The sequence below is a fragment of the Petaurus breviceps genome, unplaced genomic scaffold, assembly GCF_028583685.1.
Source record: "Petaurus breviceps papuanus isolate PSGF00001 unplaced genomic scaffold, PetGlider_PUasm1.0 118, whole genome shotgun sequence".
In the NCBI taxonomy this organism is placed as follows: domain Eukaryota; kingdom Metazoa; phylum Chordata; class Mammalia; order Diprotodontia; family Petauridae; genus Petaurus; species Petaurus breviceps.
Window position 1 is genome coordinate 9,647,559 of NW_027185616.1, and position 27,471 is coordinate 9,675,029.

Here is a 27,471-nt window from a genome sequence, read left to right on the forward strand (position 1 = left end):
CACAGACAGTTCCATACAGGATTCAAGTCCAGGTCCTTTGACCCCAAATCCAGTACTTTTTTCTCTGGACCTCATTGCCTATGAACCTGAGATTCTGTTCATGCCATTGTCCTATGACATTCTGTTGGGGAATGACAACTTCATAGGATGACGGTGTTCCTTTCAACAGTTTTAGGAAAGTTTGGAAGGGAGGAGGGTTTTGGGGAAAAGATTAAGTGTTCAGTTTCAGACGTTGGTTCTAAGATGTTTATAAGACATTCAATTGGAGATGTCCAATGGGCAACTTGCGATGCTAGATTGGAGGCTGAGAGGTTAGGGCTGTACAGGGAGCATGCAGAATCATTTGCATAGAGAGGATAATTGAATTCATGGGAGCTTTTGAGATCATCAAGTGATGTAACAGAGGGGGAAGAGGGTTCGGGAGAGAGCCTTGTGTGAGGTCTGGATGAAAATCCATCAAAGGGGATTGAGAAGCAGTCAGACAGGTAGATGCAGAGCCAAGAGAGAGAAGCATAAGGAAGACCTAAAGAGAAAGTGACCGACAGTGTCAGATGCTGCAGAAGAGGGCAAGATAGGGGCGGCCAGGTGGCTCAGCGAGTACGAGCACCGGCTCCAGTGTTGAGAAGACCTGGAGATCGAATCCTGGGCTCAGACGCTTAGCACCCACCCAGAAACACCTGGCCGTGTAACCTTGAGCAAGTTACTTAACCCCAATTGCTTAGGGGCGGCCAGGTGGCTCAGCGAGTAAGAGCACCGGCTCCAGTGTCGGGATGACCTGGATCGAATCCGGGCTCAGATACTCAGCACCACACCCAGAAACACCTGGCCGTGTAACCTGGAGCAAGTTACTTAACCCCGATTACTTAAAAAAAAAGAAGAAGGCAAGATGAGGACTGAGAAAAGGACGTCCGTTAGATTTCGCAATTAAACACAGCTTTGGAGTGCGCGATTCCGGGTGAATGAGGAGGCCCACAGCCTGACTCGAGCCTTGGAAAGGCAGCGGGGACACCGGTGTGTAGAACGCGGCAGCGAGGAGTGTAGGCGAGCCCGGACTGCGGAGATGCCGGGACGAGCTTCTGGTCTGTTTTCAGGCTGGGGAGACGCGACCAACAGACGGGGAGAGATGGCAGATGAGAGATGGCGGCGCAGGCTGCAATCGCAGGACCGCTACCTCACCGGGCGCCGCTACCTAGCGGGAATCCGGTCATGGCAGGCCGTGACTCCCCCCCACGGAAGCGCGGATCCCCAGCGGGACCCGGGGCTGCCGAATAAGGAGGCGGGCTCGGGTCGTGAGAGGGAGACTATGTCGCGACAGCACACTATCTGAATGGGCGAAAGCCATCCCACCTTCTCAGCGTCCGAAGGGAAACACAGGGCACCGCCGAGGGCGGGACTCGGCAAAAAGGAAGGTGGAGGGCCCTCGTGCCCCTTCGGCAGACGTGGCCGGCCACGTGACGCGCGTCGGCGCGCGCTGTTTCCGGAAGCCTCCGGCGCGCGCGCCCCCGCCCTTGCCGCCGCCGCCGCCGCGCTGCCGCTGCCACCCGGTGCAGTTTAGGGGGAGGAGGGCTCCGGTGCCGCCGCCGCCGCCGCCGCCGCCTCTGCGACGCCGCCGGGGTGGGGGGGAGGGTGGGGTGACGACGAGGCTGCAGGATGGAGATGATCCGGAGCAGTGCGTGCCTCTCCTCGCCCTCGCTGCCGATTCCGCAATGTCCTCTCCCCACCCTCCCTCCACCCCTGGCCCGGGCTCCGACCCCCGGGCCTGTGTCAGGCCTCGGGGGCCGGACCTCCCCTCGGCCCCCTGGAGCTGTGTCAGCGCCCGCCCTCTCTCCCTCCCCACGTTGCTGCTGCTACCGGCCCCCCACTCCCACCCCGGCCCCCTTCGCGTCGGGGCGGCTCAGGGGCTGCGAGCGCCCGCACGCCCCTGCCCACCCCTCCCTCCCCCGCTCCCCTCCCCCCGCCTCCTGCCTTCCGAGTCGGAGGGCTGAACGTGGGGCCCGGGTCTGAGGCTTTTCTTGGTTTCTCTGCAGATTTTAAAAATAATCTTCCCAAAGTGTACCAGGCCATTGAGGAGGCGGATTTCTTGGCAATCGATGGGGAGTTTTCAGGTATCCCGCGCAGGGTTTGGATAGCGTTCTCCCCGAGCTCGCTGGTGCACGGCTGCGTCCGCTGTGCAGCCAATGCCCCCTTGTGCCCCCCTGCTGGGTAACCCACCTGCCAGGATCTCAGCACCCGGCGTGCCTCGAAGAGATCCTTTGTGTGTGGTGATTGTTTGCAATCATTTTAGGAACGACAAATGCCTCTGAAATCAGTGAGGTTGGCGTTGGTAGGGCGGCTTCTGTGGATTGGGAAACGGACAAGAACTTACAAATAAGGATGAAACTCTGTAGTGGTAGACATTGACCATCCAGAGGGCATGCGTGTGATGCTGGACCAGTGCATCTGCAGCTATTTATTTTTTGAGCAAAAGCCTGGTATCGTTAATTAAAACTGTTTTGATCACTATTTTCCTTTGATTCAGACTCCTGGGTTTGTTCCCGGGTTTGCTGAATGGATTGGCAAATGTGGAAAACCGCTTAATTGTTTATAAAGGAAGTTGATGGCTTACTTAGGTCCATAAATTTCCCAAAGAGGCAGAGGGTGTTTACAACTTGTTCTTAAATTGGTAATCTTAACAAAATTCTTTTTTTTTTCCTTGAAAATGTTTTTTGTTGATGGTACTTAAAAATATTTTTGACCCAAATGTTTGATTGTCTCTCTGTATTTTTTGATTATTGTTAATGAAAGCATTTTCAAAGACAAAGTCAGACTTTTGATGTTGTTACTAGCTTGCCCAAAAAATGAAGATTGATATAGATAGAAAAATATTCATCACCTGGAAGCCAGACTTCTGGTGATGAGCCTCTTAACCAGGCAAGTCCTTCCACAACTTACAAGATCCTTATCTGTTCCTGTATTTGAAACCTTTTTTTAAGTTTCATAGGATATATGTGAGCTTATACTCTGCTAGCGTTGATTAGAACCTAGAACTGCCTCTGCAACGTGAATAATGCATCTAGTTAAGACTTTAATGCGGTTAATATTCGTAAATTCCTAATTTATATGGCATACTGATGTTTGCAGGTGTATTTCCACTTCTGAAAGAAACTAGTTAAGTGACTGTTAAATGAACCCCTTTAAAAATATTTTTAAAATAAGTTTGGTCTCTCAAAATCAAAACACCATTGTGGAATTTTTTTTAATATTGACTTTAGACTGACATGATTGAGTGCGTGTTTATACATAGTAGTGATTATTATTAATGATAATTGTCCATGATAAAAGGATTTCTGTTTATTCTTTGCATGTAAAAATATAAAGCTACGTATTTGTTCCGGAAAATATTTTCTTTATATTAGCATTGATTGGTCATTGAATTTATATATGACATGTTTAATATTGAAAAGTTGTTAAAATATTAAGTTAAAATTTTCCCCCTAAATTTTAGGAATCAGTGATGGACCTTCAGTTACTGCATTAACCAATGGTTTTGACACTCCAGAGGAAAGATATCATAAACTTAAAAAGGCAAGTTAGTTGAAAAACATTTTTGTTACCTTTGTTAGTCTCTTCCACCAACTGAATTGCAGTGAAGAGGAATCATGTATATCTTTTGCAAAATACACTTTTTAAACAAGTTCCAACCACAAAACAGTGTTATTAAAACAATAACATAATTTATCTACAGAAATACATTTCATGAAAATTTCAAGATATTTGATTTAGAGTAATCTAGATATGGTGCTATTTTTAAAAAAATTTGACTTTTGTAATCTGACTTTTTTTTGAAAAAAAGTAGCTACCCAAATATAAAAGTTACAGTTAAGATATAAAGGTTGTTTGGACATATCTCATAAGGTTACCTACTTGAGTTAAAGGCATTTATGTGATGTCCCAGAAACTTTATGCCAAATTAGAATTTCTACTTGGTTGAAACTATTATTGCTTTGATTGAAAAAAACTGTGTTCTCCTCTGATATTGATTGATTTGTTTTATTAAAATTATTTCACATAATTTTAATTACTAAAAATTATTTCACATAATTTTAATTACTAAAAATTATTTTCTTCTTTTCCAGCATTCCATGGACTTTTTGCTGTTTCAATTTGGTCTTTGCACTTTTAAGTATGACAGCACAGAGTCAAAGTAAGTTATTTTTTAAAGCATTAATTATTCTGTTTTTGTGGAATAATATCACCTCTCAATTTGCTTGTATCTTTCATTTTCATAGGTATATAACGAAGTCATTTAACTTTTATGTTTTCCCAAAACCCTTCAGTAGAACTTCACCAGATGTCAAATTTGTTTGTCAGGTTAGTAGCAAAATTTAGTTCTTTTTATTTGTCAGTAGTTGCTTTTCCATTATTTGTGATCATGAATGGTAGTACATGATACTTTAAACATTTATTTCATCCCATTAGAAAATGCAGAAGATGAAAAGGCCTCAGAAGGAGCCCATAAACAAATATAGAAAACCCATAAGACATTCAGACTTTATATAGATGGTGAAAATTCAAAAAGCTCTTACAGTAATTTTTAGAAGGAACTGGAATTTCAGTTTTCCATTGGGTTAACCCTTTGAAATTCCTAGCAGTTTCTTACAGATGCCTTCCCAGATTCATGTGTCACTTTGTAGTTTAGAGTCCCAGAAAAACCATTAATTTCAACTTTTTTTCTCCAGAATCATTTTGTTAAAGCTAGATTTTCACAAATAGCAAAATGAATTAATTTGAATTTTCCCTTCTTTTACTTTATTGCCACAGAATTGTGCTTGAATAAAAACTTTGAGATCATTTAATCTCTCATTTTATAGATGAAATCTGCTCAAAGTTGTATAGTAAATAGCAGAAGCTAGATTTAAACTGATCTCTCCAACAATATGTTGCCTATTTGCAAAGTGATGGGGTTGAACTAGATGATCTCTAGAGTCCCTCTATAACTTTTTTAAAATTTAATTTAATTTTTTTAATGAGCAAGAACCTGCCTTCCTATAGTTTCACTCTTGTACCCCTAGATGAAAAAAAGACACTCCCCTCCTTTGCCCCGCAAGAAACTCATAGGCAAACAAATTATCACATTAGCCATGTCTAAAAATTCATGTCTCACTCAGCACATCTAGCTGATCACCTCTCTGTTAGGAGGTGGACAGTATTCTAAGTTATCAAGTTATCATGTTTCTGTAATCATGGTGGATCATTGAACTGATCAAAGTTCTTAAATCTTTCAAAGTTGTTTTTGTAGTCTAGAATCTTATTGAATCTGATTTTGCTTACTTTGTTCTGTGAGGTTCAGGTCATTCCCCCTTTCCACCCTTCCATTGTTTATGGACTTCTGTTATCTCCCCACCTTTCTGTCTCTTTTCTTCTCTAGTGTATACATTTTCTCCATCCTTTTCCTTTCTTCTGAGATCATTACAGCATAATTACAAAAAAACTATTCCCACACCTCCAATCTTATTTGACTTCCTTTATTTGACCCTGGCTGATATTACAGTTCTCTGGGGATACACATAACATTTATTTCTCCCCTTCCCATTAGAATGCAGTTATTTTAACAAAAAAGTCTTTTCAGATTGCCCACTTATATTTATCTTTTTGTTTGTCTTTATTCTTATGTTTATGTTTCAAAGTTTCCACTCAGCTTTTGCCTTTTTATCAGGAATGCTTGGAAGTCCTCTGTTTCATTAAAGATCCATTTTTTTCTGGTATAGGATTATACTCAGTTTTGCTGGGTAAGTTATTCTTGGCTTAAGTCTTTGTCTTTTACCTTTTGGAGTATCATAGTCCACACTCTCCACCAGATAGTTGCTAAATCTTGTGTGGTGCTGACTGGCTCCATCTTAACTTGTACTCTTTATTTATGGCTGCTTGCTGTATTTGTTCATTGACCTAGAAGCTGTAGGTTCTGGTGGTCATGTTCCTGGGAGTTTTCATTTTGAGGTTTCTTTCAGGAAGTGATGGTCTGTTTTTTCTATTTTCAGTTTGTTTTTTGGTTCTAAGAGATCTAACAAGTTTTCTTTGAAGATTTCTTGAAATATGATATTTAGGCCCTTTTTTTTGCTTGTGGCTTTTGGGTTGTTAAGGGATTTTAAAACTGTCTATCCTTGATCTTTTTTCCAGATGAGATGTTTTTGTTATAGGTACCTTATACTTTTACCTATTTTTTTAGTCTTTTGACTTTATCTTACTATTTCTTGTTGTTTCATGGAATCATTAACTTTGCTCTGATCCATTCAAGTTTTCAGGGAGTCTGTTAATTTGAGTAAGGTTTTGTACCTCTTGTGCCAAGCTCTTAATTCTCTCCCCTTCTCTTTCCTAGTCTCTCCTCCCCTTATTTCTTTTCTACTTTTTCTCTCTATCACTATCATTTCATTTATATAATTTTCAAACTAGCTTTTGTAGTCTATTTGATTAATTTTTTCTAATTATATGTAAAAACAATTTTTTAACATTGATTTTTAGAATTTTGAGTTTAATTTTCTTCCTCCCCACTCTCCTCATTGAGAATGCAAGCAATTCAGTATAGATTATACATGTGTAGTCATGCAAGATATTTCCATATTAGTCATTCTGTGAAAGAAAACATAGACCAAAAAAAACTCAAGAGAAATAAACAAAGCAAAAAAAGTGTGCTTCAATCTGTATTTAGGCACCATCAATTCTTTCTCTGGTGATGGATAGCATGTTTCATCATAAGTCCTTTAAAGTTGTCTTGTATTGCTGAGAAAAGATACATCATTTACAGCTATTCATCTTGCAATACTGCCTTTACTTTGTACACAATGCATTTCACTTTGCATCAGCTAATGTAAGTCTTTCCAGGTTTTTCTGAGAGCATCCTGCTCATCATTTCTTATAGCACAGTAGTATTCCATCACAATCTGTTCAGCCATTCCCCAGTTGATAAGGCATCCCTTCAATTTTCCATTCTTTGTCATCAGAAAAGAGCTGCTATAAATATTTTTATACATATAGATCCTTTTCCTTTTTGTTTTTTATCTCTTTGAATATAGACCTAGCAGTGGCATTGCTAGGTCAGAGGGTATAAATAGCACTACTTCCAAATTGCTCTAAAGAGTGATTGAGTCAGTTTACAACTCCACCAACAGTGCATTGTTTCATTTTTCCCACATTCCCTCCAACATTGGCCATTTTCCTTTTCTGTCCTGTTAACCAATCTAATAGGTATGAGGTAGTACCTCAGAATTGTTTTAATTGGCATTTCTCCAGTCCGTAGTGATTTAGAGAATTTTTTTCATGTGGCTATAGAGAACTCTTTATTGCTTCATCTGAAAACTGTTAGAATCTTTTGATCATTTATCAGTTGTGGAATGGCTCATATTTATAAATTTGACTCAATTCTCATTTGAGAAATCAGGTCTTTATCAGAAAAACTTGCTTCAAAATTTTTTTCACAATGAGTATTGCTAACTGTATTTCTCCCCATCCTATTTCCCCTTCTGTTTATTCTCTTGTCTCTCTCTTTTCACCCTGGCCCTTCTCAAAAGTGTTTTGCTTCTGACTACTGCCTCCCTCAATCTGCCTTCCTTTCTATCACACCCACCCTCCCCAATCCCCTTCCTTCTTTCTTATAGGGGAAGATAGGTTTCTGTACCCAATTGTAAGTGTATGTCATTCCCTGTTTGAGCCAATTCCTTTTTTTTTTTTTTTTTGCCTTTTGGAGGCGGAATGCAGGGCAATTTAGGGTTAAGTGACTTGCCCAAGGTCACATGACTAGTAAGGGTTAAGTATCTGAGGCCACATTTGAACTCAGGTCCTCCTGACTCCAAGGCTGGTGATCTATTCACTGTGCCACCTAGCTGTTCCTTTGAGCCAATTCTGATGAGAGTAAGGTTCACTCACTTCCCCCCCTTACCTCCCCCACTTTTCCCTCCACTGTAAAAGCTTTTCCTTGCCTCTTTTAAAAAAATTTATTTTTAGTTTTCCAACATTCATTTCCACAAGATTTTGAGTTATAAATTTTCTCCCCATCTTTTCCCTACCCCCTACCCCAAGATAGTGAGCCTAATGAATACCCCTTCTCCCAGACTGCTTTCTCTTATATACTTCCCCATCTCCCTTCTAACTTTCTAGTAGGGCAAGATGGATTTCGATACCCCAGTGCCTGTATATCTTATTTCCCAGTTGCATGTAAAAAACAGTTTTTTTAACACTTGTAAAAACTTTGATTTCCAGATTCTTTCCCTTCTTCCCTCCTCATCCGCCCCCACTGGGAAGATAAGCAATTCAATATAGATTATACATGTGTAGTTATGCAGAACATTTCCATAGTAGTTATATTGTTAAAGACTAACTGTAAGGGGTGGCCAGGTGCCGCAGTGAGTAAGAGCGCCGGGCCCAGGCACCAGGAGACCTGGGATCGGTTCCGGCCTCAGATACTTGGCACCCACACAAAAAATAACTGGCCGTGTAACCTTGAACAAGTTACTTAACCCCAATTGCTTTAAAAAAAAAAAAAGACTAACTGTATTTCCCTCCATCCTATCCCGCCCCTCACTTATTCTGTTTTCTACTTTGATCCTGTCCCTTTTCAAAAATAAGTGCTTCTAACTACCCTCTCCTCCAATCTGCCCCCCCTTCTGTCCTTCCCCCCTCTTATCCCTTTCCCCCCTACTTTCCTGTAGGGTAAGATACCCAAATGGGTGTGTATGTTATTCCCTCCTTAAGCCAAATTCAGTGAGAGTAAGGTTGTCCCATTCCCTTTTGCCTTCCTGTTCTTCCCCTCCATTGTAACAGTTTTCTCTTGTCTCTTTTATATGAGGTAATTTACGCTATTCTATCTCTCCCTTTCTCCTTCTCTCGTTATATTCCTCTCTCACCTCTTAATTTTATTTTTTAGATATCCCTTCCTATTCAACTGATCCTGTGCCCTCTGTCTATGTATACATGTACACACATATACACACACATACGTATTTATACACACATACATCCTCCTATACGTACATATATGTATGCATACGTATATATAGATATTCTTGCCTCTTTTATGTGAGATAATTTATCCCATTCTGCCTCTCCCTTTCACTTTCTCCCAATACATTCCTCTTTCTTACCCCTTTATTTCATGTTTTTAGATATCGTCCCTTCATATTCAACTCACACCTGTGTCCTTTGTCTATATATGCTGTCATCTTCCCATGTCAGAATGTAAACAGTTTAACCTTATTAAGTCCCTTATGAGTTCCCTTTCCTGTTTACCCTTCTATGCTTCTCTTGAGTCTTGTATTTGAAAGTCAAATTTTCTATTCAGCTCTGGTCTCTAAAGTCTTCTATTTCATTGAATGTCCATTTTCTCCCTCTGAAATATTATACTCAGTTTTGCTGGACAGGTGCTTCTTAGTTGTAATCCTAGCTTCTTTCCCTCTTGAAATACCATATTCCAAGCTCTCTGAACCTTTAATGTAGAAGCTAATAAATCTTGTGTTATCCTGACCCTGGCTCCATAATATTTGAATTGTTTCTTTCTGGCTGCTTGCACTATTTTCTCCGTGACCTGGGAACTATAGAATTTTACTATAATAATCCTGGGAGATTTTGTTTTGGGATCTCTTTCAGGAGGTGATTGGTGAATTCTTTCAATTTCTGTTTTGCTCTCTGGTTCTAGAATATCAGGGCAGTTTTCCTTGATAATTTTTTGAAAGATGATGGCTGGTCTTTTTTTTTTAATCATGACTTTCAGATAATACAATAATTTTCAGATGATCTCTCCTGGATCTGTTTCCCAGCTCAGTTGTTTCTCCAGTGAGATATTTCACATTGTCTTTTATTTTTTCATTGGCTTTGTATTATTGTTTCTTGATTCCTTATAAAGGCATTACCTACCATTAGCTCCATTCTAATTTTTTTTGCCCTTTTTTGGGAGGGCAATTGGGGTTAAGTGACTTGCCCAAGGTCACACGGCTAGTAAGTGTGTCAAGTGTGTGAGGCCAGATTTGAACTCAGATCCTCCTGACTCCAGGGCTGGTGCTCTATTCACTGTGCCACCTAGCCACCCCTTCCATTCTAATTTTTAAGAATTATTTTCTTCAGTGAGCTTTTGTACCTCCTTTTCCGTTTGGCCAATGCTTTTCAAAGCATTCTTCTCCTCATTGGATTTTTATACTTCTTTTACCATTTGGCCTATTTTGTTTGACTCATTTTTCATAATTTTTTTTTTCTTAAAGCAATTGGGGTTAAGTAACTTGCTCAAGGTTACACGGCCAGTTTTTTTTGTGTGTGGGTGTTAAGTATCTGAGGCCATAACTGATCCCGGGTCTCCCGACACCGGGGCCGGTGCTTTTTCTCACTTCTCACTGCGCTACCTGGCTGCCCCCATGATTTTTCTTGCATCACTTTCATTTTTCTTCCCAGTTTTACCTCTGCTTCTCTTACTTGATTTTCAAAATCCTTTTTGAGCTCTTCTGTGGCCTGAGACCAATTCATAGTTTTCTTGGAGGCTTTTGGTGTTGGAAATCTAATTTTGTTATCTTCTTCTGAGTGTGTATTTTGAGCTTCCTTATCATCATAGTAACGTTCTGTGGTCAGAATTTTTTTCTGTTGTTTGCTCACTTTTTAGTCTATTTCTTGACTTTTTACTCTTTGTTAAAGTAGGGCTCTTCTTTCAGGGTGGAGGGTGCACAGTCCCACACTTCAGGGGTTTTGTGTAGCTGTCTTCAGAGGGACTTCTGGGGACCTGTAAGTTGTCAGTTTTTCCAAGGTGGTATACTGTAAGTAGAGCTGCTTTTACTCTTCTCCTGGCCTGTGCTCTGGTCTGTGAATAACTGCAAGCACTTTGTTCTGCCCTGGAACTGTGACGAGGGTCCCTGCTCCACTGTGACCACGAGCTCTGGTGTGCTAGCGCCCCTCTTCGTGCTGGGATTGCCACCCAGATCTGAGTGTGGACAAAGCGGCAGAATCCTGTCCCCAGTGCCAGCAAAGAGTCTCTTCTATTCTCCTTCTGACCAGCGTTTGACGCCCTTATAATCTGTGGGCTGACAACTCCTGAAGCAGCTGCTGCTGCTGATGCAGTGACTCCCAAGGCCCAATTCTGGTGCACCCTGCACTCTGCTGTCACCCAGGTGCGACAGACCTTTCCTGCTGATCTTCTAAGTTGTCTTAGGCTGGAAAATTATTTCACCCTGTCCTTTTGTGGATTTTGTTGCTTCAGGAATTGTTTTATGGAATTATTGAAAGGTGTTCAGAGAAGTTTTGGGGAGAGCTCAGGCAAGGTGCTGCCTTTTCTCCGCCATTTTACGTCTGACTTTTGTACTCTTGCATAATTTCTTCTAATGATTCTAATTGGTGTTTTGGGCAAGCTATGTTTTGCTTTGAGATGTTTTTTTCCTGTAAGTTTTTTTGGAGTTAATGTTTTTCTTACGGGTTTGTGGTTTGATTATCCCTAGACTAAAATAGATGTTTATCTTTTTTTATTTAGCCATTTTTCCAGCAATATATTCAGGCAACCTAGTCATTGCTGACATAGTAGGGAATTCTTTTAGTCTTCTTTTAGTCTGTGATCCTGACTAAGATGGGGTATCCCACTAAGCTACTTTTCCTAGATGGTGCTCTGGGCACTGAGCTTCTGGCCTGGTCTGGGGCTGAGTTCAAGATCGGCTCTGGACATCCCAACACTGCACACCTAATATGGAATTCTGGGAGCTGACTTGCACTGACATTGCACACTACTGAATTGGTGCTGTGTTCCCGGCAGTTGATAATTGGCTCTGGAGTCCTTGAGCTACAGTCCTAAGTCCCTAAGGCTGCCTAGGACAACCTTTACAGCTAGCATGGGCCTGGCACCGAATGATACACTTTGGATATCCCTGTGCTGCTGGCCTAGCTTGGAGCTCTAGGCTCTGAGTGTGGGCTCTTGCCCTGAGCTTTGGGGCAGAAGCCCAGAATGGAGTATGTAATCAACTCTGGGTGTCCATGAGCTTTTGCACTGGCTCGGTGCTCTTGTCGTTGAGTCTAATTGAGATCCCAGCCAACTCTTCCTGTTCCACATTTCCTGCCCTAGTCACTTGCCTGTAGATCAGATTTGTCAACTTGGGCAGAAAAGATGCTAGGAAAGGTAATTTCTCCCTCAGTTTTCCTTTTGCTACTCTATCTGGCCTGTGCTTTTTTTTTTTTTTTCTGTTTTTCTCTCTTGGCTGCATCCCGCTCAGTAACACTTTAAGATTCCATAAACTTAAGAAAATGTAGGTTGAGTGAAGACAGACTTATGTAACCAATACCATTGTTAGGAACTTGATAGCATCCTTTGAATCTTGAAAGCACTAAATTTAGGACAAATGACATAAAATATTACAAAGTCAATAGTAAAATATTAGTCAATAGTAAAGTCATTAGTAAGGTAAATAACATTTTACAAAGTCAATAGCTCCAAGAGGTATTAAAGACTAATAGTATATAGCTTTAGGAAAAATTTAGATCATTTCATAAATCATGTAGTTACAGTAGGTTAAGAGGAGACTAGAATGTCCTTAACTTTTGAAGTTAATGTCGGAGGACAACCATGCCCATCTACATCCTTTAGTGCCACTGTGGGAGAACTTGTATCAGACTAGATAGATCATGTATTTAGTCCACTATAGTTTTAGTGAAGTATTGAATTGTGAGAAAGTTCATCTGTAGAAGGAAGGAAAACAAGACTCTTTCCTTAGCAAGAGAGTGGATCTTGGCCATGGGACTGGAAGAAAACAAACAAAAGGGAAAAGTGGTTCTGACATTACTTTGCTTGTTATTAAGCTCTAGGAAACTGCTGAGTATGTGTATTCCTTTAAAAAATAAATTGAGGTCAAGGCGGCTAGGTGGCACAGTGAACACCTGCCCTGGAGTCAGGAGGACCTGAGTTCAAATCAGGCCTCAGACCCTTAACACAAAATCTAGCCGTGTGACCTTGGGCAAGTCACTTAACCCCAATTGCCCTCCAAAAAGCAAAAAATAAAAATAAATTAAGGTTTATGTCTTTTTTTTAGGGACCATTGTTTATTTTTCTGACCTGGAATTATGAAAATCTCGTCTGAGTTGAATGTTTACTTTTGCAAGAAGACTAAAAATAATTTATATTTGTATATACCCCATTCAGCTTAGTGGGATATTAGTTGAATATTTTTCATAGTCAGACATTCTGTTAGACTGTCATACTTTTGTCATTGTGCCAGTCTACCAACTAAAAGCTTTGTTTCTACCTTTTTTGTCTGTAGTGTAAATGTTATGTGCCTTGACTTACACAGTAGACATTTTCCTGAAACTGTATGATGAAAAAATTTTGTTTGCAAGATATGGAAATCAGAATTGACATAAATTAATAATGCAAATTAATTGTAAGATGAATTCTTGGTATAACTTGGAAGAGGAGCCTGTCTCTGTACATAGGAAGCATACTGCCATTTTGACTTTTTGTTGTTACCTTCTTCCCTGGATGAGTTTCCTCTCAGCTCCTAGGCACAGTTTTAGAGAGCACATGCCTCTTCCTCATTTCGCTATTAACATATGTTTTATTTTCTCTTTTGATAGAGCTCAAGTATAGACTTTCTGGCAAACCAAGGATTTGATTTTAATAAAGTTTTTCGCAATGGTAAGATGAGTTTTTACTTGCTTTCAAAATAGTGAAGCTTCTGCATTTAGTGGGACATGGATCTGGGTGTGGCATAATTGTAATTTTGTGCATTATTATCCCAGGAAAATGTATGACTGGAAAAAAAAATACGACTCAGTCATCTATTGAGACTTAGAGATAGCTAATGGAGATCCTTTGTGATTTGTTGGTATTCATTTAATCTTTTTTTTTTTTTTTTTTGCTTTTTGGAGGGCAATTGGGCTTAAGTGACTTGCCCAAGGTCACACGGCTAATACGTGTGTCAGGTGTCTGAGGCTGGGTTTGAACTCAGGTCCTCCTGACTCCAGGGCCAGTGCTCTATTCACTATGTCACCTAGCCACCCTGGTATTCATTTAATCCTAAGAGAGTGAGAGGAAGGCCCCTAACTGTTAGATGAACTCCACTGTAGTAGATTTTGGAGATGTACAAGATTAGTTCACGATGAATGGGCATGGATGGCTTTCATTCTTCATGGTGATAAGCTCAGAGATCCTCAGACTGGTCTGCTAACTAGTCCTGTACATAGTTTTCCATTTCTTGGAATGTACTGTCTCCTCACCTGTGCCTGATAGAATTCCTAGTTTCCTTTCGACTCAGTTGCTTGGGTGTTAAAAATCTAAATGATACCTTTCTTGGTCCCCTCAGTTGTTAATACCCTTGTCCTCTTTAAAATTATTTTTGTCCCACTCTAAAGAAGTTGAAAGTATCATATAAAGTCATAAGAGGAAGAAAGTACTGCTTTTTATGCCGATTTTTTTTGATCCCTACCTGTTGTATTGCAGCCTGCTCATATTCCAAAAGGAGACTGTTGTAGCATTCCATGACTTGTAACCAGGCAAGAGTCTCACAACATCAGTGCAATATTAACTTTAGAAAGATGGACCTTTATTTCTTAGGCATGAAGCCTTTCCTAATCTCCTTTCATTTGTTGGTACTCTATTGAATTTTTAAAAATTACTTTGCCTTTTGTATTCCTCTTCTAAACTATGTTGAGCACAGGGCCTTGTACACAGTAGACACTTAATTTTTGAATGTAAGTATCCAAGAACTGTGGGAGAAACAGCAGGTGATATGTGCTTCTCTTAAAAGGTGGTTTGTTTTTTTTCCATTCCTAATAAATGTCTTTTCTTCTAAGCTAACCATGAACTGTAATTGGAGCATATTCAGCTTTTCATGGGTTCACATAGGCAGAAAAAAGCTATTTCTAATATTTCCTGGTTAATCCATAAATCCATATCATACTTCTCTATTTCCCTCCACTTTATGAAGTTATCTAACATGCTTGAGGTAATAAATACGTTCTATCAAAATTATCTTGTAACAAAATAAAATCCATTTTCCATTAATTTCTCTTTTAAAATTTGAGAAGCATTCCTGTCGCTAGCCAAATAGCATAGTGAATATGGTAGACCGCTAGGTGGTGTGGTAAACAGAAAGTAGACCTGGAGTCAGGAAGTCCTTAATTCAAACTTGTCCCCAGATACTTCATTGTGTATAGGCAAATCACTTAAATTCTGCCTCAATTTCCTCACTTGTAAAATGGGAATATTAGCATCTACCTCCCGGGGTTATTGTGAGGATTAAATGAGATAATATTTATACAGCCCTTAGTATAGTTCCTGGCAGATAGTAGTCAGCGCATATTTCCTTCCTCCCTCATATTTGACAGGAGAGAATTTTTAAAGTGTATCAGGAAGCTGTTATTATGCCAGCTCTTGGAGAATGGGACCTTAGAAATGAACCCATACTATAAAGACTAAAACTTATGCCAAGATATTGTCAGCTAATGAGAAAACCTATGGTGTAAAATGTTATCACGTTGAATTAGAAACATTTCTGTGATTGATTATATTACTGGAGTAAAGGAATATGACAGCCAAATAATTTTTTTTTATGGAGTATGGCATGTTTGCTTTAGTATTTCAACACTGAGTAGTGATTATGTTACTTGATGTTTTTACTTTTTCTCTTAAAATAATTTATTTAATATGATTATTGTTTATATATGTTTACACACACACACAAATACAACACACACACACACACACATACACCTACTTTATAAAGTTTTATTCCTTGATTAGAGGTAAGGATAGAGAAAGGGACTTGACCTATGGTTTCTAACCATGCAGGCCAACACCTTCTCTATAACTTAGTCTTGATTATTGCTTTCAAATATATATTAATTTATTTGAGGTATAGTCATTAGGACTTAAGAATCTGTGTATCTGTTATATGCAGAGTTGAAAATACTTAATGCAAAAGATTTAATTACTGCATTTTATATATCTTCTCCTGTTCTAAATATTTGCCACCAGGGCAAAGGCTGCTAGGAGTCATTCATTTAGTAAGCATTTAAGAACCTATTGGACTATTGAATGCCTAATAGTATTGAGCATATAGGAGATGCTCAGTAAAGATTTTTTGATGGATCAAACATGTATCAATGACACAATTCATGTTTTTTTTCTGTATTAGATTCAAAAGTATTTTATGAACTTTGACTATAAACAGAGGCTAATTCCCCTCCCCTTACAAACATAACAGAATGTATATAAATATTCAAGTAACTGTTGTGTTTTAAGGTAGTCACCCTTGCCATAATAACTGTGATGCCATTGTCCAGTGCTTTTTGTAACTCCTTTTTTGCAAACTTCTTAACAAGTTTGATAATTATGCATTTTGTCCAAAATGAGGGATCTAATAAGAAAACGGATTTTGGGGTATCTGTGAATATCTACAAATTGATTCTTAAGATGGCTGCTGAAGAGATATTGCACAAATTTTGCAACAATGGCAGCTTGATTGGAAAAGATTTGTTGCTTCTTAGGATGACTCTTGGAGGACAGTGTTCATTTGCATATTCAAGATTTAACTTGTTGAAAGCTTTTTGGTATTTGTCCTAACAAATGTAATTGTCTTTCATGTTGAATCTGAGCTTTTTATGCCTGCTTGTAAATCTTTGCTGGGTTGCCATAATCTTATTTATTAAAAATTTTATATTCAAATTTTTATGTTTACTAATAAAATGTTATTTTTAGGAATCCCATATTTAAATCAGGAAGAAGAAAGACAGTTGCGGGAGCAATATGATGAAAAACGTTCACAATCCAATGGTTCTGGGACTTTGTCGTATATGTCTCCTAATGCTTCAAAGTGTCCTGTGACTATTCCTGAGGATCAGAAAAAATTTATTGAAAAAGTGGTGTAAGTTGTTATACTAGCAAATCACGTACTTAAACTTATTAATCTTACATAACAGTTCTCATAGTGTTTGGCAAACATGCTTTCATATTGACTGTCAGGATTTTTCATGCTTGTCAAAGTGATAGAATTGTTTATTTGCCAAGAGGAAGTATGATATTAAGGATAGAGGAAGATATTTATATTAAACTCTGTCTTCTTTATTTTTTTTTTAATTGGAAACAAATGAGTGGGTTGGTGGAAAGGGGGATAGCTAAGTTTTTAATGGCAAAAGCAATTCATACAGAGATGAAAGTAAGTGAAGGTTTTTGCAGTCTTAATCTCCAGTCTTAGAATTTGATCTTCCTTAGAAGACGTAGTCTTTTTAAAAATTTTATTATTATTTTTAGAAGATGTAATCTCGAATCTTGAATAGTTAGTATACATCTAAATACCTAATCGTTTATTTTTGAAAATATTTTAATGCTGTGCTGGAATTTGTCCATAGTGAGTTTTCTAATGTTATACCTAGTCTTTTTAACATCTATGTTTGTAATAGCAGGTAGTTTTAACATTGCTAGTGTTTCAACCCCAAATAAATATTTGTATGATATAGTCTAAAATTAAGAGGTGAAAAGTCAATATGTAGCATTTTGGTTTTCTTACCACATTTTTTACTAGTATGTGTTGACATCAGGTCTTTAATTTAAGGTGTAAAAATCCTGCAGAAAAGTGTCTAGACAGATATGAAAATATAGAAGAAAACAAACTGGTAGAAAATATAACTGCTTGTGTCTTTCCCTACTTTATTTTAACTGTGCTCTAGGCCTGGGTTCTCAATTTTGAAAGAAGTGAAAATTTTTGTTTACTTTTATTTATTTTTAGTTTAACAAATGCCGTGGGAACAAATAACCTTTTACCAGAACCAGATGGGGTGAAAGCATATGGGAAAGTTCCAGGCTCTTCAGCTCTGGCTCTGTGATGGAGGTCACAGTGCTGTTTCAGGTGCTCTGTATGTGGCGAGGGTCAGCTGAAGAGAAAGTCACACGTCAGCACTCAGATTGCCTAGAAGTCAGGTTCACTCCCATTCAGGCTTGTAACCGTGTCACACCTCCTAGTCCCATCCCAAGAGAGGTCAGGGTACTGACTTCATCATTGAAGTGGAAGCCACAATCTTTTACCACATTCTGGGTTACATTTTTATGGCCTCTGTATTTTGTCTGCTTCGTGACAAAGTTTTTGACAAGATTATCATTGAAATGCATCCTCTTTATTAATTTATGTGTTATTGCATCTGTTTTGTTTTTAAAGCTTAATTTTCAGACAAGGTTTATTTCATTAAATATAAGAATGTGAAACGGAACCTGACAGTGAATATGTCATTGTTCAAGCTAAACAAAAGGCAAATCTCATATGGTACCCAGAAAGTTTTACTTTAATTTAAAAAATCTTACCTATCTCAATTTTTTAAAAAGAGAATGCCACCACCAAGTTTTTACAAACTAAGTCTTTTTTTCCTGACTAGTCAAATGTTCATTTTTTGAACACGTCTTGTTTAAGGCTCTACAGGATGTATAATGGAACTATGGAATGATTGTTGTCTTTATGGAACTTAACATTAAGAGAATTGCATTGGGAAAGCCTAGTACTTTGGATGATTGCTGCGTATATTTCTATCAGATCCAGTTCTTTTCATTAATAAAATGTTGATCATTTAGACTTTGGGGATCCTTATCATAGCTCTCACTCACATTGCCGAATCAGGTCCCTGAGCAAGACTGTATCTTCCCTTGGGCTTACTAAGGGTGCCCCTGGGGGTGTAGGGTTCTCTAACGCTGTTGTCTCAAGCCTCCATTCTAGTGTGTTCTCCCCAATATCAGTCACCAGTGATTAGCACCCGAGGTTCTCTTACCCAGTTAGCATCAGTTACCTGTTACAAAGGAGTGCTTGCTGAGGAACTGGAGCAAGGAAAGATGTGCAGGTACCCAGAAGCACTTTCCCTTATTCCCTTCACAGTTCCTGGGCACAGTGGGCTCAGAGCCGTTTCTATAGACAATCCTCCATATCAAGTTCATTCCTAAATATGGTGCAGCTGATGCACAGTCGATCCCTTGCCTACAGGATCCAGCGTCTTGGCTGTTGGGTCCTTCTTTGCCTGGGCCAGGACATGGTTACTCTTCAGGACTGTACTGGCTGCTTGGGTGCACCTTTTCTCAAATGTTGGCATTGACTCCAGTTCTCGGGCCTCTGTTAGGCTTTCTGACCTTTTGAAATTCACAAGGTCCCAGCTTAGTTGGTTCCTTCTGTAATACTTCTTTACCTCAGCAAAACACAGATGCACAAGGGGAGAAGCATTTGCAGGGCCATGTATTTATGATTCCATGTGGCAGAGCAGGTCACGGTGCCAGCTCTCTCTTTACCTTGAGGCTTACGGCAGTCCTCATTCTCTCACTTGGACGAAGGCAGGCAGGAAGCTACAGAAGTTCGTTATTGGGTAGTACGTTGTTTGTATATCTAGGCATTTTAATTTAATGATGTTAGAAAACCTGACTCATTCTATAAATTTGATTGTCTTATTCCATTTCACCAGAGAGAAAATAGAGGATTTGATACAAAATGAAGAAAACAAGAACTTGGATCTAGAACCGTGCACGGGGTTGGTTGCTCTCCATATAACATTCTGTTCTTTTGGGGGGAAAGAAAATGATTGATGTGGTTTGACACTGAATCTGCTTTGATTAAACCCACTCTGTAAACAGCCTCTTTAGATGTTGTTGGAATTTGAGGACAAATATTAGCCCTGATGGAATAAGTATAGACTGTTTATTCACACAACACATGAATACCTTACTTTTTTTTTCTTTTTGGTTTAAGTGACTTGCCCAAGGTCACACGGCTAGTTTTTGTGTTAAGTGTCTGAGGCTGGATTTGAACTCGGGTCCTCCTGACTCCAGGGCTGGTGCTGTATTCACTGTGCACCTCGCTGCCCTGACACCTTACCTTTTTATGGTCAGATTTCTTACTTTTGAGTGCAGAATTCTTGTTGACCTTAAAATTGTGCTGCACCTTCACACATATGTAGCCTCTAACTTTGTCTAAGTACATGAAGAGCTCCCAGGAGAGGGAATAATTATTCTGGAAAATATTGGTTTTAGAGTTAGGAGAACTAGGTGTAAATAACATTTATTATAATTCTGTCACCTCAAGCAAGGGGCTCACCTATATGGCCTTCAGTTCCCAATCTGTAAAAGGAGATGGAGTATTAGGTGAACTTTAAAATCTTTTTCTATTCTATGATAAATGATAGTTGTCTATGTATGATAGATGGTAATGCAGAAAGTGGTTGACAGTGACTTTTTTTTTGGAGGGGAGAAGGCTGGACAATTGGGGTTAAGTGACTTGTCTAAGGTCACATGGCTAGTAAGTGTTAAGTGTCTGAGGCCAGATTTGAACTCAGGTCCTTCTGACTCCAGGGCCAGTGCTCTATTCACTGTACCACCCAGCCACCCCGACAGTGACTTTTAAAGGCCTTCACTTTCACTATAATGAAAATGTGGACATCCTCTAAGAAGTTGGAAACCCAGAGGTCTCTCTTAGTAGTTGGGTTGTTTTTTTTTTTTTTTTGAGAGGGAAGGTAGGGCAGTTGGGGTTAAGTGACTTGCCCAAGGTCACATGGCTAGTAAGTGTTCAGTGTCTGAAGCTGGATTTGAACTCAGGTCCTCCTGACTCCAGGGCAGGTGCTCTATTCACTGTGCCACCTAGCCTCCCTTAGTTGGTATTTTTTAAACAATCTCTTAAAGGAGTATTGATTCCTCTTGTACTATGTCAGTGCTCTGTATATGGTAGTCAAAAAGAACATTTTAGGTCAATAAGGATATATTTTTTTAAATTACAGAAATGTTTTCCACAAGTGCTATTTGATCAGTTAATTTTCTCAGAATGTATCACATATAATAATTTTTCTTTTTCTTTTGTAGGTTTCAAAGGAAACTAATTTATCAGACTTTAAGCTGGAAGTAAGTGTTCGTATTGTATTAATTTCCTCTAGGTCTCTCTGGGAGGGACCCAGATTTGAAAGACTATATAATCTCTTAGCTTTAGGTTTATTTTTGAATTTATGCTATTTTGTCAAACCATACAAAGGAATAGCTGCCATGAAATACTTTGAAGGTGTGGACTAGAAATAAAGATTGTATTTAAAGTTATACTGCTGCTTTTTAAACTAGTGAACAAATGCTCTTTTAAAATTAAATCCATGTCCATCAACAATTTTCTAGAGAAAAATCTTGATTAGAAATTAAAATTTTTTTAATGCTTGTTGGTTTTTATCATTGTTTTCCGTTTTGAAGATTATAAGATCATTTGTGCTATTCTAAGATCTTTGGCATATTTTTAAGAACTTGCTGCTTGGAGTATATGTATCATAATGAGGTTGCGCAGTGTAATTAGGTCTCATTTGGGTGCCTTTTCTGTGGACACATAACTAATGGAAAGATAAAGGCTATTTAGTCATTTCTGTTTGTCTGGTTTTTTTTTTTATAGTTTACTGTTAGATATATGGAAATTTACTTTGAACACAGTAATAGATGTATAATATAATATCTTGATTTAGGAAGAGTGGGGACATTGTCTAGTTTGCTCAGCTTGCTTCCTTGTTTAGGTATTCTTGCAGCTAATTTACAGTTCTAGTCAGACTGATACAAAGTATTTTACCAACATAAAATATAGCTGTCATTTCTTAAACTTTTCTCAGAACAGAAAATTGTTAAATTCTTGAATATCGAAAATTGTTGCAAGCTTCAAATTAAATAGGATCAGTTAGATTTTAATAGTAAGAGCAGTTAAGCAGAGTAGGTGCTTGCTTTATTCTGTGCTTGAAAAGCAAGTTTTGACTATATTGGGAAATTGAAAATTGTCAGTGTTAAGAAAATGTAGATCTTTGTCACAGAGTACATAATGTTTTCACATGGTAAATAGAATTCCTTTTTAATTTAGGTAAATTCTTAAGCATTTTGCATTTTATTCAGACCTACTAGTGAGGCAATAGAGCAAAAAAATTTATCAAGCATTTTTCAGAGCAAGTGAAATTTTATTTTCTCTGGCGTTGTGTGGTTCATATTTAGTGACAGTCATTTCATTTGGTTGAAATATGGATGGGCATCTACTGCTCTAGCGTTAAGCCTGGAGTTTTGGTTGTTGGCTGTCAGTTACTCATTTACTAATAATACATTTTCCTTTTTTAGGTATCCCAAAGGCATACATGTGGAGACTTTAGAAACAGAGAAGGTAATCCAAAAAATGAACCAAGATTACTCTTTAATATGTATGAAGTTCCTACAGTAATATGTTGACACCTACTATTCACCAAACTACCCATCTGTATTTTAAGCTCGGTTTTGTCATTTATGCTGATTGGTAAAATTGGAAGTCGTTTGACAAGGTCTTCTGCAGTATCACTGTGGATTAGATTGATCACCTTGTAGTTGAGCAGGTTCAGAACTGGTTGAATGACTAGAAGCAAAACATAGTTAGTGCTAATCTGAAAGAAAGACTTTAGCACTTGTGATTGCACCACAAGCTTCATTCCCCTTGACTGTGTTTTTTCTTCATTGACTTGAATGAAAGCATAGGCAATGCTGTTCATCAGATTTGTAGGTGACACGAATGGGGTGGAATGACTTCTGTTGACAAAATGTGGTCTGAAGATCTTGAGAGATGTGAATGATCAGCTGAAATAATAAAACTGAATTTAGTAGGGATAAATATAAAGTGTTACACTAAGTTTCAAGGGATCAACTTCACAAGTACAAGGTGGCAGAAGGTAAGGGGAGTGAGAATGTAAGAAAGTAATGAGGTGATATTAGTATATTATACTCTTGCTAGACCTTGAAGCTCAGGTTCTTGTTATTATATAACTATTATATTTTAACCATCACCTGTAGATAATAGATAATAAATGTGTTGGACAAATGACTCTTTTTTTTTTTTTGCTTGTTGGAGGACAGTTGGAGTTGAGTGACTTGCCCAGGGTCACACGGCTAGTTTTTGTGTTAAGTGTCTGAGGCCGGATTTGAACTGAGGTCCTCCTGACTCCAGGGCCGGTGCACCACCTAGCCACCCGGACAAATGGCTCTTTAAAAAGAAATTAGAGATTTTAGTGGACTGCAAATTCAGTATTTGTCAACAGCGTGTTTTGGTCATAAAAAAAGCTAATGCTGTCCCAGGCTGTATTAATAGCCTAGAATAAGGCTAAATGAGTGACTGTAACAGGGGTGGTGATAAGGGTGATTATAACACATCTGGCAAATTGCATTTCGGCTCTGGGTGTCACATTTTAGGAAGGCTATTATTGACAAGCTTAAGCATGTCCAGAAGGTGGCAGTCAAGTGGTGGAAGGGCTTAAAATTGTGTCAGAAGACAGGTTGAAATGATTGGGGATATTTAGTCTGGAAAATGAGAGAATTAGGGAGGTGAGTCTTGATTTTTTTCTTTACATTTTTGTTGGATTGTCATGTGGAGACAGGGACAATGTAGTATAGTACCCACTTCAGATGCACTTACGTAAAGTAGGTGATTTTTGGAGTCCTTACCAACTCTGTAATATTCTGTGATTCTAGACACCAAAATTGGATAGATTGTAAGCAGAGCTGCCTCCAAAAGGTGCCCAAAGTATCAGGGACATTACTGAGAAGTAGTGATTGATTCTAATGTGATATTTTTCTGAAAGCCTCAAAATATAAAGTTAAAACATTACTTAAAAGTCAATTATTTTTTAAAACAGTGAATGGAAAGATGATTGAGAAGTATGGTAGAGTGGAAATAGTCCTGGATTTGGAGTCAGATCTGTTTTGAATTCTGGTTTAGCTAATTACTATTTGTGTGATCTTGGGCACAATGTTTCATTTCTCTAGGCTTCAGTTTCTTCAACTTAAAAAATGAGAGGGTTAGATTAGATTACCAAAATCTCTTCTGGATATGGATAAAATGTGTATTTATAAGCAAATCTAGTTCATCTAAGATTTAGAACTCTGAGGTGTGTTCGTGTTCTTCTGTAAATGCATAAATTATCAGAAGAGTGAATATTGGTGAAATGTTTAGTTGATATGATATGTAACATATAGAATATCAGACTTTCCCCACAAATAGCCAGAAATAGAGAATGCATTACTTTTAAAAAATTTAAACATCAAACCAATAACCAAAAATTTTTAAATGCAGTAATTCGTTAGAATAGTGTCTTCTACTAATAATACCTTATTATACTTTTTTTTGGCCTGTAACTAATTTAGTTGAATTAATAAGACTTGGGAAAATATTTGTAATGGAAATGCTTACCCCAAGATTTTAGAAGGTAATGTATCACTATAAAATACTTGCAACTGAGTTTTACTCATGGCAAATAATGACAAAATTGGTGACTGCTTCCAATGTGGTCATATTTTTTAATTTTCTGGGTTTAAGTTCCTTCCAGGGTATTTTATTTGTAGCTTGGTGATATTTTTTTTTTTTCAGAAAGAGCGATATATTGTTATTAGCAAAGTAGATGAGGAAGAACGTAAAAGGAGAGAACAGCAGAAACATGCTAAAGAACAGGTAAATTGATTGCATTTTTTACTTTCAGATAAAGCTAACAGAATTTTTTAAATCACTTTTTCTTTTTATTAACTATATCTGTATCATGTTAATAATTTGAGGAAAGGTTTTTCATTTCAGAAAAATTTAACTAATGGTTTAGAAGAAAAAATAAGTAGTAGAAAAAATCAAAGCCTACAGGTAACAGTATAGGCATAGCCAACAAAATGAATCATATTCTTCCGCAGTTACTATTATGTATTTGACTTCATCTTTGTCCAGTCTGCACATATTATACAAGGCAGTCCTATAGAAATTGTTGTTCTTAAACATCATTTAGTTTCTGTAAAGGATATTGTCACACTTTAACATCTTTAATTTGATTTTTCCATGTTTGCCTGTGAGGAAGAAAATAACAGTTGTATCCTTGTTTTGGAATACGACTAACTGGATTATCAACTAGTTAAGTTTTTATTTCCTGTAGTTATATCTTAAAAGATAATCTAATCAGTAGCATATGTAATATGAATTACATATTTAATGTGAGTCTGTGAGATTTTTGATAAGGATATGCTACATGTGGTGTATATTCTAGAAAGTTTATTTGGAATGCAATTCTGATATTTTTAAAAAAACTATATACTATAACATTCATTGAAAGATTGCTTTTAAATATTAAGAGGAAGGCAATATGGGAAAAACTTTATTAGTGGATTTTTGGAAGAGATAGTTTCTACCTAGTGAAACATGGAGTTCCTAGTGTCATCTGGTTATTTATTTTGAGCTGCTTCTATTTTGTTGTTGTACAGTTCTCAGTTGTGTCCTACTCTTTGTGACCCTTTTTGGGGTTTTCTTGGCAAAGATACTGGAGTGGTTTGCCATTTCCTTCTCCAGCTCATTTCCCAGATGAGGGCACTGTGGCAAACAGGATTAAGTGACTTGTTTAGGGTCACACAGCTAGTACAGTTTCTGAGGCCAGATTTGAACTCAGGAATAGGAGTTTTCCTGACTCTAGGCCTGGCACTCTATCCACTATGCTGACTAGCTGCCCTTATTTCTACTAATAAAGTTGAATTTTATTAGTGCTCAGATTGAGCTCTTCCTTTGTTGTTTGTAATAGATTTTTATTTGTGCATAGGTATCTTTATTTATTCATTCATTTACTTATTTGAGGTATTTTTATTTTAAGGTAGCTTGTACTATGATTCTGAACTAACAAGGCAAATTACTTCAGTGGATCTCTGATCACATTGCTGTGGGAATTTTTTGCAGCCATAGACTGTAGTGCATCTATCCCTTTTCATCCTGTTTCACTTGTCCGTATCTTCCTCTATGTACATCTTCCAAAGGATGTCAGCCCACTGTTACAGGAGAGCCTTGTGGTAGATCTCTTGAAATCACATAGACACCAAAGGAACCTATGGGCTGTTTAGCAAATAAATTAGTGGCCAGAATTTCCTTTTGAAGATTTCACTAAAGTATTCATCAGTGTTTTTACATTGTGATTTTTTTTAGTCTACTTAAATACATTTTATATGACCACAGCTTTTAAAGAATATGTTAATGACCTCAAAGTTGGTGCTTCTGAGCTATAGTCTATGAGCAGGGGTTGTGGCCCCCCTTTCCAAGTTCTATGTCATGTTAACCATTCTTTAGAGGGAGCATTCATATAGGAGATGACTTGAGGGCTACTTTTTGAAATCTGAATTTGTTCCTTAAGAGTTGAATCAGCAAGGAATTTTACTTTTGATAACCTTTTGTTTCATGTTGAATATAATTTGGAGAGTTTATTAATATTTCTGACAGTTTAGTTCAGGTCTGTGAATATTTAGCACCTGCTGTCTGCAAAGTGAGGCAGTCAGGTGGTGCAGTGGGTATCTTACTGGGTCTGGAATCAGGAAGACTCATTTTTCTGAGTTCATATCTGGCCTCCAGATACTGTGTGACCCTGGCCAAGTCACTTAACCATGTTTGCTTCAGTTTCCTTATCTGTAAAATGAGCTGGAAAAGGAACTGGCAAACCATTCCGGTATCTTTGCCAAGAAAATCCCAAATGAGACCCACAGAGAGTCAGACATGACTGAAAAACAACAATCAGCAAGGTATTTATTGCATGAAATACTGAGTATAAAAAGCTGAATAAAACTGTCCATGACCTCCAGGTGCTTATGTGTTAGAGCAATGAGAATAGTAATTTAAGATGTAATATATTATATAGCCGTATAATAATACATGATAATGGTCTAAGATGATTGAATTAATTGTTAATTGTCTAGACTTGACTGTATTATTAAGCGATTGTCTAGAAAGAGTTAATTGCTGTTCTGACCCTAATAACTTGCCAGTTAATACAAGGGATTTTTTAAGACTACGTATAAACCAACTTGAATTAAAGCAGAATTTTCTGAGTAAAAGAAGAGGAATTAGAAGAGTATTTGAGATCAAGAGATCACCACTGGTATTTGACCTGATTTGTTCAATTTAAAATGCTTTACTTCCCTGCAGTACTTAATGTAGCCACTAGATGGCACATTTCTTTAATCCATCAGAAAGGATTGAAGGGTGGGGCGGGTGGGGAGAAGACTCAAGCAGCACCTCTGTTTGATTTGTGAGAGGTGTCCAAGAGCTGTGTATTCAGATGGATGATTCCAGGCAGCTTCGTAGAAGTCACAGATGAATAATTTGCCATTTGTTGTTGCTTTTTAGTTCTAGTTACTGATGTTAAAAGTTACTTAGCTTGGCAGTTCAGGCATTATTGTAGTTATTTTTGAACGTTGCAAAGCACCCTGTAGCCCAGAATGAAAATGGTTCAGAACTTTTCTGTGTTGATTACTGTATAAAACGTTGGTGCTTCTAACTTTTTATGTCCCAAACATTTATTTAAACAAGATTTTTTTTTTCAATAGGAGGAACTAAATGATGCTGTAGGATTTTCTAGAGTCATTCATGCCATTGCCAATTCTGTAAGTGAACCAGACTATTTCCTTTAAATCCTTGAGATTAACATCTTAAAATTAATATCTTGAAAAAAAATTAACATCAGATTCTGAATGGCATTGCCTTGACTGTACTCTTA

The 27,471-nt window shown here is 38.1% G+C and overlaps 1 protein-coding gene across 3 annotated transcripts in view; it reads left to right on the forward strand.

The window, feature by feature from the left end:
- The first annotated feature begins 1,537 nt into the window (after positions 1–1,537).
- Positions 1,538–27,471, forward strand: part of PARN (poly(A)-specific ribonuclease) — a 200,433-nt gene continuing 174,499 nt past the window's right edge. Inside the window, exons 1-12 of one of the 3 annotated variants that reach the window (XM_069085981.1) lie at positions 1,538–1,669; positions 2,028–2,105; positions 3,485–3,564; positions 4,116–4,183; positions 4,269–4,350; positions 13,558–13,618; positions 16,682–16,847; positions 19,414–19,479; positions 20,801–20,839; positions 22,067–22,109; positions 24,336–24,416; positions 27,302–27,358. In XM_069085981.1, the coding sequence (XP_068942082.1) occupies positions 1,651–1,669; positions 2,028–2,105; positions 3,485–3,564; positions 4,116–4,183; positions 4,269–4,350; positions 13,558–13,618; positions 16,682–16,847; positions 19,414–19,479; positions 20,801–20,839; positions 22,067–22,109; positions 24,336–24,416; positions 27,302–27,358 (840 nt within the window). In that variant the 5' untranslated portion in view covers positions 1,538–1,650. The remainder of the gene's footprint in view (positions 1,670–2,027; positions 2,106–3,484; positions 3,565–4,115; positions 4,184–4,268; positions 4,351–13,557; positions 13,619–16,681; positions 16,848–19,413; positions 19,480–20,800; positions 20,840–22,066; positions 22,110–24,335; positions 24,417–27,301; positions 27,359–27,471) is intronic. The other 2 variants (XM_069085988.1, XM_069085997.1) reach the window with 2 other exon arrangements.